Here is a 16,092-nt window from a genome sequence, read left to right on the forward strand (position 1 = left end):
ACAAATCGATACCCAACGTAACCCAACGTTATCTAACATCATATGAATACATTCCACTCCACCGGACCATTAAGTCCCTTCGGGGCTGTAGAAGACCATTTAAAAATGAACCATTGTTTGGCTTTCTGCAACGCAGCAGACAAATCCCCACCATTCTTCAAATGTATTTTCTTTATAACAAAAAACTTTATATCCTCCCATGAATGTTTTTAGTTGATCCAATGATCAACTAAAGGGGCATGCTCTTTCAATGCCTTTACACGACTCCGATGTTCTATAATGTCTGCCCCACATATATCAAGTCGCAAGGACATTTAATTATATATATAACCCCACTACTCTCACACGTAAACAATTCTGGTAATGAATATATATAGCTGGCATTTGGAGGCTGAAAATTTGTGCACTGTAACACATGTCTACAAACCGAACATGATCCACAGGGAACCTGTCCTCGAGTTTGATTATTTTCTATATCCCTGATATTGCCCCCTTTCAATCTGTCACGCAAAGATTGCCGTTTAATGGCAAAAATCGGAGATTTGTCAAACATTTTTAATGGCGACAATATATACCAATGTTTTAAAATGATGTTTTTTATATCAAAAACCTTCGTTGAACGAGGGACCGCACAAACTACCCGAGAAGGTGCATCCCTATTATTTGGCAAAAAAAGATTTTTTCTATGAGCATACAGAGCTCTCTTGTATGCTTTCTTTACAGAAGATCTAGAATAACCTCGAGCCAAAAACCTCAGACAATTTTTAAACATTTTTTGAATTTGACGATGCATTGATCTGTCTGTTTTGTAGATATATGCCGGGTGGTGTGACATATCAATTGCATTACAAGTTCTTTTTATTCATTCATTATTAATTCATATTGTTATAGAATTAGATTTGTCTTGATAATTATATTGCTGCACTTGATTCATATTGTTATAGAATCTGAATTTTGTGTTTAACCAATTAGGTATGTGATTTTATGTGTATGGGTATGTGTGTGATGGATGTATGTGCTAGAGAGATTTTAATGTTAGATAGGTATTTATTGTATGTGAACATGAATAAAAAATAAAAATGTTTATGTTGGTGTCTTCTTCTTGTGTATGCTGAAGTCTTACTGTAAAGAAGAGGTTGTTATTTGGTTACCCTTTGTGTAATTATACAATATTTTTTGATAACATACAATCCTATAGTCATTTTATAGGCTGCATACCTAATTCCAATGGCATTCAGGCTAGTAATTTTCTCATTAGTCTATCAGTTCTTGACAAAAACTAGCCTCAGCACTGTAGCACGGTTCAGGCACTTTCTTTTATCTCAGCTGTTCTGTCTGTAAGGCAACCAGGCATCACAGGAAGAAACCGGTCCTGATGGTTGCTTTGACATTTGCTGATGCCTTTAACCTAGTGGTAAGCTCTGCTGGAATGAGTTTCTTCTTCACAATGATTCTTAGAAAACACTGTTTACAGCATTATTTTAATTGTAGCCTTGGTTGCACTGGTGAGGTGCTAGCACTGATTAGGTTTCCCATGGAAAGACAGTGCTGTTTTTAGTGTACGTTTGTTGCACGGTGCCAGTGTTTCTGACATCCTTCCTTTTCTCGGGGGTGTGTGTTTACTTTCAGAGCCTCTGCTGAAGCAGGATGGACTTTGTTGTGATTGTTTCAACCTACACAGACTCTGGCTGGGAACTTCCTCAGATCTTTTCATCCAGCAACTACCCTCTCAATATCCTGAAGCAACTGCCCTCTCAATATCCTGAAGCAGGTTTTCATTCCTCACAGGATTCTTACAAGAACTCTGCATTTTCAATAATCTTTAAAACCAGCTTTGTAATATTGTTTTTACTCCTCATTGTGCAGCGCTAGCTAGTTTTTTTCTTTGTTTTTCTATACAATTCAAATATTGTGAAAGCTTGTATAAAATATAAATATTAACTATTTCATTTTTTGTGATTTTGTATAATGTTCCTGTTTTCCTGTTACAGTATATATACTTTTTTTATTTTACAGTATATATACTTAAGAACTTTTTGACCTAGTTTCACTGCTTTAGGCATATCATCCTCATATATATATATATTATATAGCATATTGGATCTAGTCTTTAATTATTAGAAAGGGAATGGTGAATAAAACAGAAAATGTCATAATGCCTCTGTATCGCTCCATGGTGAGACCGCACCTTGAATACTGTGTACAATTCTGGTCGCCGCATCTCAAAAAAGATATAATTGCAATGGAGAAGGTACAGAGAAGGGCAACCAAAATGATAAAGGGGATGGAACAACTCCCCTATGAGTAAAGACTAAAGAGGTTAGGACTTTTCAGCTTGGAGAAGAGACGACTGAGGGGGGATATGATAGAGGTGTTTAAAATCATGAGAGGTCTAGAACGGGTAGATGTGAATCGGTTATTTACTCTTTCGGATAGTAGAAAGTCTAGGGGGCACTCCATGAAGTTAGCATGGGGCACATTTAAAACTAATCGGAGAAAGTTCTTTTTTTACTCAACGCACAATTAAACTCTGGAATTTGTTGCCAGAGGATGTGGTTAGTGCAGTTAGTATAGCTGTGTTTAAAAAAGGATTGGATAAGTTCTTGGAGGAGAAGTCCATTACCTGCTATTAAGCTGACTTAGAGAATAGCCACTGCCATTAGCAATGGTAACATGGAATAGATTTAGTTTTTGGGTAATTGCCAGGTTCTTATGGCCTGGATTGGCCACTGTTGGAAACAGGATGCTGGGCTTGATGGACCCTTGGGTCTGACCCAGTATGGCATTTTCTTATGTTCTTAAATGAAATAAAAATAGTATGTGGGTACCTAAAATGATATATCCATCAGAGAACCCTAAAAAAAGGGAGCCCTATTTGACACTAACATCCAGCGTCTGCACTGCAGAGAGGCATTGAAGCCTGTTCCAGATACAGCTCCAGCAAAGAGACTTGAAAAGGTTTCCAACAATTACAAATCGAGTCCTCTTTACTGAATACAGTCCATGGCATCAATGCAAGAATAGTTAGGAACCATATTTTCTCCTGAGGAAGACTGGATGGCGAAAGAGAGGCCTTTGTAGGGACAGAGAGAATACAGGATATAGCAGAAGTGGTCAGAGACTACAGAAACATCACTGGACCAACAACAGTCCTGTGAAACAATTACAAAGTACCCTTTCTTCTGCACTGTGATGCATCTGTATCCCCTTCTTAATCAAGGGATCTTCCATGTGACTCATCTTTCTTGAAGTCCAGCTCTATTGCAAGTGTCACTGTTTCATTGCAATATTTTATGTCGACATCTGTACATGTTATAAATGCATAACACTACAGAGAGTTTAGAAGCGCTGTGAATGAGGAATGATTGATAAATATGTGTGTGTGTTATTGTACCAATTTCATTCTTTGAAATATTTTTTTAATAGTTTTGATATGCTTTGCCATTGTGTAAGAGAGAGAAACGCCAGTGAAGAACTGCAGCAAAAGTCTCGTTTGAGCAGTCTGACGTTTTATGTGGAAAGAAGAATCTTCAAAAGAATCAGTAAAAGCGGGTATGTGTTGCCTACAGGTCTAGAGCAACTCGCTACCTACATAATTGTACTGGGATAACAGACTCAAATGGGACTTCATATCGTTTTGAGGCTGCTGTACTACCACGGAGCTCATCATTAACCATGTTTCTTTCTTATTTGATGTTTGCCAGCTTGTTTATTGCTTACCATGTGTCTTATTGTACTATATCAGCTACCTCTACGGGGAGGGGGGGGGGGATCTCTAGGGGGTATATTTGAGTAAAAGAGCTTTCAGTTATGCTGTTTCTTAGCACTCTTAGTTCTATTATGGTTGCATTTCATTATGTACATGGTGCATTTCTGTTTTGCTTTATGCCAATAAAAGCTATAAATGGAAAAAAAAAAAAAAGAACAACAGAGACCCCCCTGAGGCAGACATCGAAACTTGGACCCAGGTCGGGGTAGTAAACCCAAATACTAAGATAAGTGGCATTTTATTTTGAGTCATTCCAAAAGTGGTATTATTTAATAGAGACTGCTCTAATGAGGGATCTTCAGTACAAGATGAATTTATGTCAAACCTCTGAGAGGTTTTGAGAGACCGGATGCCGCCATAAGGACAGTGAGGTACTTGTAGAAACATCCAAATGGTGAAGGATGACCGGGATAATTTCGAACAAGACACTTGTTAAAACGCTTACCCCGAGCCAATTAAAATGGTTGACGGAGAGAGTGTCAGCTGTGAGCTTTAAGTCCAGATCCCGCCTTGAATATTCAGAGTTTTGAGCTTATATTGAGGTGATATTCTATAGGGTATAAAAGCCCTTGATATATGCACAGCGGAGAGCGTGAAGTTTTTCTTTTGATGACAAACAGAGGTTCAAGAGTGGTCGTGTCAGTACACTAGGGTTCGGAAGATTCATTGATCAAACAGTGAAGCGGGAGCCGAATGGCCATATTGAACCTAGTGTTTTTTCTGATCCACTCCTTTTTGTGCAGAACCGAGAGGTAGGAGTAATATTTTCTCATTGATGTTTGGTCTCTTCGAGTCAATTCCCCTGAAGAAGCCAGGAAGGCGAAACAAGGGTCTTGTTGGGACAGAAGAAAAAATTATACAAGTGGGGCACACCACAGAAGAGGGGGTTACAAATATGCTTTTGGGAATTTACATGTGGTATTGCTGAGTAGTAAGAGTGATTTAAGTATCACATTATAATATGATTTAAGGGTTATACAATACCAATATGGGGATATTTGTATAAGATATCGAATATATAGTAGTGTTCCCCAATGTAAAAGACCAACAACATTAACATCAGATAATTTGGGAATGCAAAAGAAGTTGAGGGACAGATTGAGGTGAGAAGTAGGATAGAGTTGAGGGCTATCAATAGTTGGGTCCAGGTTGATATGTGTGTGGGAAATTGTCAAGATGTTTATATGAAGCAGTAAGCAATATATCAACATCAGTGATTAATATATATGATTGATTTTATGCAAAAAATTGAAAAAATGTATGTCTTATTGTATTTCTAAATAAATAAATTGATTTTAATACAAAACTAGATTTTTGGTATGGTTTACCTATAAGCAACAAGTGCTTTTTTTCTTCTTTTCCCCCCAATTATTTACAATTGGGAGATTTTTTGTATATATATATATATATATATATATATATATATATATACACTCACATACACACATGCAGCCCTTAAAGCACAGTCAGAATCAGAAATATACTTCAAAGCATAATCAATCGAATGATGATTTATAAAATTATGAGTTGTGTACAGCATGTTAGTAGGGAATGGTTATTTACACTATGAAATAATAGCACAGTTAGGGGATACTCCACTAAACTAACGGGTAGAAGTTTTAATCCAAATTTAAGGAAGCAGGTTTCCATTCACCATGCAAACTGTGGCATTTGTTGCTGGGGAATATGGTGAAGGCTAGAAGTGGTGCTAATTGTACAAAGGTTTGGAGGAGAGGTCTGGGTACTTCCAGGAGAATGCAGCACAGGTCTGACCCAGCAAGGGCTCCTGCATTCGCTGTCCTAACCAGAGGCACGCCTCACTACGTAGCACATGTTCCCATCACGTGCCGCAGCTACCACTTCTCTGCACATCTCCTCAATGCATACAAACTCCTCAGCAATGCCCTAGGGAATCCTGCTGGGCTGGAGTTATCAGCAGATATAGAAATACTGCCCTTACTGCACCCTCCAGCTCACTCACACAGAGATCCAAGCACTGACCCCCACCTCCCCCGTCAGTCACCATGTCTCACCTGTTTCCAGTAGGAACACACGCGGTTAACTATATCCACACCCAGCTCCTCACACTTAGCATCTTAAAAGTCAAATCTTCAAAAGGAACTGTATAAAATGCTTTAATAAAATCCAACAGCACTGCTCTGAAACCATACCTGGGGTGGTGATACTCTGCACCCAAGCACTGATCAGCCTTTTGTAGCACTGCTGTTAGAGAGACATTACAGTGAGGGGTACCTGGGGTGCTGATACTCTGCACCCAAGAACCGATCAGCCTTTTGTAGCACTGCTGTTAGAGAGACGTTACAGTGAGGGGTACCTGGGGTGCTGATACTCTGCACCCAAGCACTGATCAGCCTTTTGTAGCACTGCTGTTAGAGAGACGTTACAGTGAGGGGTACCTGGGGTGGTGATACTCTGCACCCAAGAACAGATCAGCCTTTTGTAGCACTGCTGTTAGAGAGACGTTACAGTGAGGGGTACCTGGGGTGGTGATACTCTGCACCCAAGAACAGATCAGCCTTTTGTAGCACTGCTGTTAGAGAGACGTTACAGTGAGGGGTACCTGGGGTGGTGATACTCTGCACCCAAGAACTGATCAGCCTTTTGTAGCACTGCTGTTAGAGAGACGTTACAGTGAGGGGTACCTGGGGTGGTGATACTCTGCACCCAAGAACTGATCAGCCTTTTGTAGCACTGCTGTTAGAGAGACGTTACAGTGAGGGGTACCTGGGGTGGTGATACTCTGCACCCAAGCACTGATCAGCCTTTTGTAGCACTGCTGTTAGAGAGACGTTACAGTGAGGGGTACCTGGGGTGGTGATGCTCTGCACTGATCAGCCTTTTCCAGTACTGCTGTTAGAGAGATGTTACAGTGAGGGGTACCTGGGGTGGTGATGCTCTGCACTGATCAGCCTTTTCCAGCACTGCTGTTAGAGAGATGTTACAGTGAGGGGTACCTGGGGTGGTGATGCTCTGCACTGATCAGCCTTTTCCAGCACTGCTGTTAGAGAGAAGTTACAGTGAGGGGTACCTGGGGTGGTGATGCTCTGCACTGATCAGCCTTTTCCAGTACTGCTGTTAGAGAGAAGTTACAGTGAGGGGTACCTGGGGTGGTGATACTCTGCACCCAAGAATTGATCAGCCTTTTCCAGCACTGCTGTTAGAGAGATGTTACAGTGAGGGGTACCTGGGGTGGTGATGCTCTGCACTGATCAGTCTTTTCCAGCACTGCTGTTAGAGAGAAGTTACAGTGAGGGGTACCTGGGGTGGTGATGCTCTGCACTGATCAGCCTTTTCCAGTACTGCTGTTAGAGAGACGTTACAGTGAGGGGTACCTGGGGTGGTGATGCTCTGCACTGATCAGCCTTTTCCAGTACTGCTGTTAGAGAGACGTTACAGTGAGGGGTACCTGGGGTGGTGATGCTCTGCACTGATCAGCCTTTTCCAGCACTGCTGTTAGAGGGAAGTTACAGTGAGGGGTACCTGGGGTGGTGATGCTCTGCACTGATCAGCCTTTTCCAGCACTGCTGTTAGAGGGAAGTTACAGTGAGGGGTACCTGGGGTGGTGATACTCTGCACCCAAGAATTGATCAGCCTTTTCCAGCACTGCTGTTAGAGGGAAGTTACAGTGAGGGGTACCTGGGGTGGTGATGCTCTGCACTGATCAGCCTTTTCCAGCACTGCTGTTAGAGAGACGTTACAGTGAGGGGTACCTGGGGTGGTGATGCTCTGCACTGATCAGCCTTTTCCAGTACTGCTGTTAGAGAGAAGTTACAGTGAGTGGTACCTGGGGTGGTGATACTCTGCACTGATCAGCCTTTTCCAGCACTGCTGTTAGAGAGATGTTACAGTGAGGGGTACCTGGGGTGGTGATACTCTGCACTGATCAGCCTTTTCCAGCACTGCTGTTAGAGAGACGTTACAGTGAGGGGTACCTGGGGTGGTGATGCTCTGCACTGATCAGCCTTTTCCAGCACTGCTGTTAGAGAGACGTTACAGTGAGGGGTACCTGGGGTGGTGATGCTCTGCACTGATCAGCCTTTTCCAGTACTGCTGTTAGAGGGAAGTTACACTGAGGGGTACCTGGGGTGGTGATACTCTGCACTGATCAGCCTTTTCCAGCACTGCTGTTAGAGGGAAGTTACAGTGAGGGGTACCTGGGGTGGTGATACTCTGCACTGATCAGCCTTTTCCAGTACTGCTGTTAGAGGGAAGTTACAGTGAGGGGTACCTGGGGTGGTGATGCTCTGCACTGATCAGCCTTTTCCAGCACTGCTGTTAGAGGGAAGTTACAGTGAGGGGTACCTGGGGTGGTGATACTCTGCACTGATCAGCCTTTTCCAGTACTGCTGTTAGAGAGAAGTTACAGTGAGGGGTACCTGGGGTGGTGATACTCTGCACTGATCAGCCTTTTCCAGCACTGCTGTTAGAGAGAAGTTACAGTGAGGGGTACCTGGGGTGGTGATACTCTGCACTGATCAGCCTTTTCCAGCACTGCTGTTAGAGGGAAGTTACAGTGAGGTGTACCTGGGGTGGTGATGCTCTGCACTGATCAGCCTTTTGTAGCACTGCTGTTAGAGGGAAGTTACAGTGAGGGGTACCTGGGGTGGTGATACTCTGCACTGATCAGCCTTTTCCAGCACTGCTGTTAGAGGGAAGTTACAGTGAGGTGTACCTGGGGTGGTGATGCTCTGCACTGATCAGCCTTTTGTAGCACTGCTGTTAGAGGGAAGTTACAGTGAGGTGTACCTGGGGTGGTGATGCTCTGCACTGATCAGCCTTTTCCAGCACTGCTGTTAGAGGGAAGTTACAGTGAGGGCTACCTGGGGTGGTGATACTCTGCACTGATCAGCCTTTTCCAGCACTGCTGTTAGAGGGAAGTTACAGTGAGGGGTACCTGGGGTGGTGATACTCTGCACTACGGGATTCATCAGCGCTTCCCAGCACGTCCTGCCCAGAGCCTGTGCTGCCTCTTCATCGGCAAGAAAATGATCCGCAAACACCTGCTCGTGCTGCAGTGCACTTTTCAACCTGGGGGGGTGGGGTGGAAGAGAGACAAAAGGAAAATTAGTTCTTACCTGTTAATCTTCGTTCCTGTAGTACCACGGATCAGTCCAGACTGTGGGTTGAGCCTCCTTTCCAGCAGGTGGAGACAGACTAAAGCTGAAAGGATATCCTATATGAGGACAGAGCCTATCCTGTAACCCTTCAGTATAACCATTGTCAAAGCAGAAAATAACAAAACCAGAACAGGATCAAGTAGGTAACCAAAAAGCTCAATGGGGCAACTGCAACAAACAGAGTAAGAAAACATGGTAGAACTATCCGCTCTTGCATATACTTGGTGCTGAACAACCAAGGCTTCTGGTGTAATTGCTCAGGATTATAGTATAGAATCAGGCATCAAAATCTGTGAATCTAAGGAACAAGCTTCGAGAGGACAGGAAAAGAAAATACAAACAGGGAAGGGCGTCTTGACTGATCCGTGTACTACAGGAACGAAAATTAACAGGTAAGAACTAATTTTCCTTTCCCTGTACGTACCTGGATCAGTCCGGACCTTGGGATGTACCAAAGCTTCCCTATACCGGGTGGGACTGAAACAGTCCCGCTCGAAGCACTTGTTGTCCAAAGGAACCAAAAACCGGCGCTTGCACATCCAAACGGTAGTGTCGAGCAAAAGTATGCAGGGACGTCCAGGTGGGGACCCTGCAAATCTCTTGCTGAGAGACCGATTGGCTCTCCACCCAGGAAGTAGCTTGAGAACATAGCGAGTGAGCCTTTAAGCCCTCCGGAATTGACCAACCTTGGCAGAGATAAGCAGAGGAAATGGCTTCCTTCAACCACCGTGCAATAGTGGTCTTAGAAGTCAGCTTGCCCCGATTGGGACCGCTCCAGAGGACAAAAAGATGGTCCGAGACCTGAAAGTCATTGGTAACCTGAAGATACCTGAGTAGAACACGTTTGACATCCAGTTTACGAAGGTCGCCTCCAGCGGTACCCGCAATCTCGTCTGGAGAAAAACGCAGGAAGCTCTACCGATTGGTTGACATGGAAGGCGGACACCACTTTCGGAAGAAAAGTGGGCACTGTTTTAAGAGAGACACCGGAGTTGGAGATTCGCAAAAAGGGTTCCCGACAGGACAATGCTTGAATCTCAGAGACCCGCTGAGCGAAGGCGATCGAAACAAGGAAAATAGCCTTGAGCGTAAGGTCCTTTACCATAGCCTGATGGAGAGGTTCAAATAGAGCAGAACAGAGGGCCCGGAGGACCAGATTGAGACTCCATGAAGGACAAGTATTGCGAGCGGGCAGATGCAGGTGTTTGACTCCCCTCAAGAACCGAACTACGTCCGGGTGAGCCGCTAAAGGATGACCATCGACCTGTCCGAGAAGAGAGCCAAGAGCGGAAACTTGTACATGGAGAGAACCGAAGGAGAGACCCTTCTGCAGAAAAGAAAGAACTACTGAGACTGGGGCGAAGCGAGCTGAGACACCAGACTTCTCACAAACAGTCTCGAAGACCTTCCATATGCGCACGTAGGCTAGGGAAATCGACTGCTTTCGGGCTCGAAGCAAGGTGGAGATGACCTCTTCCTTGTAGCCTTTACGTCTTAAGACGCCGCTGTTCAAAAGCCAGGCCGCTAGACAGAAGCGATCGGCCTGGTCGAAATATACGGGTCCCTGCCCCAGTAGACGAGGAAGATGGCCCAGCCGCAGAGGTCCGTCCTTCGCCAGGGTGACAAGATATGCGAACCATGGCCTGCGAGGCCACTTGGGTGCTACCAGAACCACTGGTCCCCTGTGGAGTTCTATTCTCCTGAGAATCTTTCCCACTAGGGGCCATGGAGGAAACACGTACAGAAGAAAGTCTGCGGGCCAGGGAAGAGCTAGAGCATCCACTCCCTCCGAGCTGTGGTCCCTCCAGTGGCTGAAGAACCGATCGGCCTTGGCATTGTGCATGGTCACCATTAAGTCCAGGTGGGGCTGACCCCACCTTCTGACGATCAGGTCCATGGCTGCTTCCAAGAGTTCCCACTCTCCAGGATCGAGCGATTGGAGACTGAGAAAATCCGCTTGAACATTCTCCTTGCCTGTAATGTGAGAGGCCGTCAGGCAATCCAGGTGTCGTTCCACCCAGGCAAAGAAACGGCTGGCTTCCAGGGCTACCAGGCGACTGCGGGTGCCCCCCTGACGACTGATGTACGACACGGTGGTGGAGTTGTCGGACAGCACTCTCACCACTTTGCCGCGTATGAGGGGCAAGAACTCCTGCAGAGCCAGAAGCACCGCCCTGCCCTCCAGCCGATTGATGTGCCAGCAAGTCTGAATGGGTGACCATATCCCCTGAGTGGACCGGGACAGGCAGACCGCACCCCAGCCCAAGAGACTGGCGTCCGTGGTCACTATCGTCCACTGTGGAGACTGAAGGGGCATTCCCCAGAGAATATGGGGGAGCGAAAGCCACCACTGCAAGTCGGCGATGGTAGGGGCCGAAAGAGGGAGGACCATGTGATACTGTTCCGACACCGGCTGCCAACGTGATAGCAAAGCTTTCTGTAATGGTCGCATATGAGCAAAGGCCCAGGGGACTAGGTCGATGGTGGAAGCCATGGACCCTAGGACCTGCAAGTAGTCCCAGGCCATTGGAAGAGGCAGCAAGATCAAGTCCCGGATCTGATCGATCAACTTGAGGGCCCACGCACGAGGCAAGAAGACTTTGCAGAGTTGGGTGTCGAAGCGGGCTCCCAGGAACTCTAATTCCTGGGAGGGCTGGAGTTTGCTTTTGGAATATTTCACTATCCACCCGAGACACGTGAGGAGGGCCAATACCCGATCTACCGCCTGTTTGCAGAGAACCTCCGATTTGGCCCGCACAAGCCAGTCTTCCAGATAGGGGTGAACTAGAACACCTTCCCGATAAGGGCTGCCACAACCACCATGATCTTGGAGAAGGTGTGAGGCGCGGTCGCAAGGCCGAATGGCAGGGCCCGAAACTGGAAGTCCTGATTGAGAATGTGGAAGCAAAGATACTTTTGATAATCATGGTGGATCGGGATATGGAAGTACGTCTCCATCAGATCGAGCGAGGCAAGGAACTCTCCGGGGCGAACCACCGCGATGACCGTTCGCAGGGTTTCCATGTGAAAATGTAGGATTTTGAGGGCTTTGTTGACCCGTTTGAGGTCCAGGATCGGCTGAAAAGCCCCGTCCTTCTTGGGAAGGACAGAGTAGATGGAATACTGACCTACGCCAAGCTCTCTTTCCGGGACCGGGACAACTGCGCCCAGGCTCAGTAGTCTGGTGATGGTTTGCTCCACCGCTTCTCGTTTGGAGCGCTCGCAAGGGGAGAATAGGAAGAGATCCGGTAGGTCGCGGACAAGCTCGAAAGCGTACCCATCTCGTACAATGTCAAGGACCCACTGGTCCGACGTGATCTTTTTATTTATTTATTTATTTATTTAATAACTTTTATATACCGACGAACGTTGGGAACATCTCGTCGGTTTACATAGAACAGAACTTAGCAACAGGCTTTACAATTATTGCATAATTAAATAAGGAACATTAAGAACATCTTGACCCATTCCTCAAAATAAAGGGAGAGGCGACCACCCAGGAACGGGATCGAGGAATGGGCCGGCTGACCTTCATTGAGTGGCAGGCTGGCCCTCGCGAAAGGGCCGACATCCATGAAAAGGCTGCGACCAAGACTGAGACCATGAAGAATAACCCCTCGTGGCACCACCCAGTCCGCGTGGGGTATACCGTCTCTGTCCCCGGAAACGAGGATGGGAGGGTGTGAAGGAGCATGCTGGTCTCGGCCGATCCTACGGGAGCTTATGGACCTTATTGTACCCCAAGGAATCCATAAGCTTCTCCGGGTCCTCACCAAACAGCAACTTACCTTTGAAGGGCAGCAAGCCCAACCGTGCCTTTGAGGATGGATCAGCCGACCAATTGCGTAGCCAAAGGAGTCGCCTAGCTGACAAAGCCGAGGCCATCGCTTTTGCCTGAATGAGGAGGAGGTCATAGAGCACATCAGCCCCATAGGCGATGACGGCTTCTAAACACTCCGCTTGCTCTGCCTCTGCCGACGGAAGATCTTAGGCCCCAAGTAGCTGTTGGATCCATCTAAGACCTGCCGAAAACATGAGACTGCTGCAGGCAGTCGCGTGGACCCCCAGGGCCAGGACCTCGAAAATGCGTTTCATGTGCGCTTCAAGCTTGCAGTCCTGCCCGTCCTTCAGGGCTGTCAATCCTTCCACTGGGATGGTAATGTGTTTGGTGACCGCAGAAACGTAGGAATCCACAGAGGGATTTCTCAAGATTTCCAAACCGTCCTCCGGGAGAGGGTATAGCTTATCCATAGTGTGTCCCACCCGGAGTCCCACTTCAGGAGCCTCCCACTCCCGCAGGAGCAATAGCTTGTGCATGGGATGAAATGGAAAAGCGCTTGCCGGAGCCCTGAGTCCCTCCAGGATCGGGTCCATATTTTTAGGCAAGGAGTCTGTGAGGGTATCCGCAGAGGGCCCCTCCAACCCCAATTCCTGGAGGACAAAGGGGATGAGGGGCTCCAACTCCTCCCTTTGGAACATTTGGAGGGCCCTGGGGTCGTTCCCTTCCAGGGGAAGGAGGATAGCCACAGAATCAGAAAGGGGGTTGGGGTCCGGGAGGACCGGGTCCACCGGGGGATCAAGAGGGGGGGGCATACCCGGAACCACCCGCACCTGAAGGGACCCCCTGGGGTTCCGCAGCCGGGCCACAAGTCAACGGCGCGGAGCGAGGAATTTTTGCCGGGGGGGGGCTTCCTCTCCTCCTGCAGGCTAGCTAGGTAGGATTTATGCATAAGCAAAACAAATTCTGGAGAAAAAACGGGTCCTATATTTGGTATTATTGTTTTGAAATACTGCTCTAAGTTAGAATGGATCTCCCAATACTAGTATATAAGTGTAAAGGGCAAGTAGCATTATTTTTGCTGTTAAACTATTTAGGAAATGATATTTTTTAATTTTTGTTTGTTACTTGGAAAAAGTATAAAATCTGTGTAAAATGATAGATATATGTTATGATTTATTGAAAATTTGAAAATTAAAAAAACAAAAACAGGTCCTGGAACTCCCGGGGGGGGGGGGGGGGGGGGTAGCTCCATAAAATTTGGGTCCCCAGCCCCAGGCAGCTCCGAAACGGGAGCTGCTGAAAAATCCAAGATGGCCGCCATTCCCGGGCTTTGCTGACCCGGGAACAGCCTGGCCATGCGTTAGGGATTCTATCCCAGGGCTAAAATTTGCCTGCCCTGCCGAGGAGGGGCCTTCCCCACCCAGCAGGCAGGCAGAGCAAAGTCCCTCCTCCAGAATGGCGGGAATCAGGGGGGCCAGCTCATACTTTCTGAAGAGGCAGATCACCCTTGGGTCATCCCCTTCCGAAGCCTGGCTCTACCTCGTCGCCCCCTGCGGTGGCGCGCCATCTCCCTCAGCCCCCCTCGGAGGCAGGGAGGGCTCCTCGAAAATCCCCGGATCCAACGATTCGGATGTAAAGTCCGTGTTAAAGTCAAGGCCTAAGGATCTTGCAAATGTGTGTTCTGTTTATAGTTCCAAGGGGCTAAGGTTCAAGGTCCCCTCTCGCTTAATTCGAATTGTTTATATATTTTTGCATCTTCATATTTATCTACAGTTTATTGGACGCTATGTTTTTAAGTTATTTGCATCTTCTTACTTATTCATAGTTTTTTTGGACGCAATGTTTCAATGTAACGCCTTTCCGCGACGGTTCTGTTGTATTGTAAACAGATATGATTTGTATATTATACAAGAATGTCGGTATATAAAAATTCAAAATAAATAAAGCCCGCAAGGGGCGTTTGGCTTTGGACTGCCCCACCGCGTTGTCCGACTAAGTACGTGGCTGGTCCATGTTGATTGGCCAGAGGGTCGCTTGTGGGCTTTGCGGGCCTTAAAGTCCCTATGCATGGCCAAAATAAAATCAGGGGAAAAGGAAACATCGGAGCCTTCAGAGTCCGTGTCCATGTCTCCCCCTGCCCTCCCCCCCCTGCCCCCGATGGAGAACAGGCCGCAAAGCCGGACGCCGGGGGGAAGAGGGAAGGAGGGGAATCCCTGGGGCCTGCCGCGCTCGGCGCCGGCGCCAAGATGGCCGACTTTCCCACAATTTTCGCGTGAAAGGCCAGCGGGCAAATGGCTGACTTTAATGCAGTTGATACAACTGCTTGGAGGGGGGGGCCGCCGGACAGTCCCCGACCGCGAGGGTCTGCCGCCTAACATCCACCCCCCAAAGCGAGACCGAAGGCTCTTCACCTCCTGTGACGCAGGCTGAACACAGCCCATCCCGAGAGAGGTGCGCGGCGCTGGAGCCGCAAACCGACCCATGTGTCATGCTCGGCGGAGTGACAAAAAAAAGTCAAAATTAAAACCAACCTGAAAAGGAGAAAGGGAGAGGAAGGGAGGGAAACGCCGAAACGACCGCTGCGGAAGAAAACCCGGAGACGCCGCCCGCGCTGAAAGAGAAACCGCTCCTTTTTTTTTTTAAGTTACCTGGAGCTGTCCCTCGCCGTGATACTGCTGCGGTCCGGCTGGGGTGAGTGAGCCGGGCTCCCCGGTATCACCCAGGCTGGGCTGTAAACTAACACAGGATCCTCGACCCTTAGCTCAGCAACTGCTCTACCAGGGGGGATGGTCCCCTCAGGACCTGGCAACCCCCTGGGAGCAAAGGACCAGCTCTACCAGCAGCTTCATCCCTCTTCCTTGTCACAGAATTTTTATTTTTTATACCTAATAAGAGGAAAGAAAGCCATACACAAGAAAAACCTAACTACACTAACACTCAAAAAATAAAAATAAAAATAAAAAATCAGATCCACTGTGGGAAAAGCACCCGACCATCTGCTGGAGACAGAGTAATACTGGCAGGCTGTGGGTGGCACCCTGGCATTTATGGCAGAGCCTGAGAAGTTTTGCTCTGTCTCCATCTGCTGGTGCGGAGGCAAAACCCCAGGAGTCTGAACTGATCTGGTACGTACAGGGAATGCGTTTCATGTGCACTTCAAGCTTGCGGTCCTGCCTGAGGGAAAAAAAATTCTAAAAATTAAAATGATTGGCAGCCCGCAGGCAGGAGTGAAGCAGGGGAGGAACCTGCTGACTCCTGCCTGTCTGGCTGCTGGTTCGAGCCCCCTGGACACCAAAAAATAAAATTATAAAAAATAATTTACAAGTGCTGGAAAAGTTTACAATTTAACTTTTAAAACTTTTTTTTTTTTTTTTTACACTGAGCACAGCACTGGGCTCTGAGCC

At 47.1% G+C, this 16,092-nt stretch overlaps 1 protein-coding gene across 1 annotated transcript in view; it reads right to left on the bottom strand.

The window, feature by feature from the left end:
- Positions 1-16,092, bottom strand: part of LOC115088463 (cullin-9-like) — a 197,082-nt gene that overhangs the window by 122,939 nt on the left and 58,051 nt on the right. The window contains exon 5 of the mRNA XM_029596737.1: positions 8,685-8,818. Coding sequence (XP_029452597.1) covers positions 8,685-8,818 — 134 coding nt within the window. The remainder of the gene's footprint in view (positions 1-8,684; positions 8,819-16,092) is intronic.

This window comes from Rhinatrema bivittatum, chromosome 3 (genome assembly GCF_901001135.1).
Source record: "Rhinatrema bivittatum chromosome 3, aRhiBiv1.1, whole genome shotgun sequence".
Classification (NCBI taxonomy): Eukaryota; Metazoa; Chordata; class Amphibia; order Gymnophiona; family Rhinatrematidae; genus Rhinatrema; species Rhinatrema bivittatum.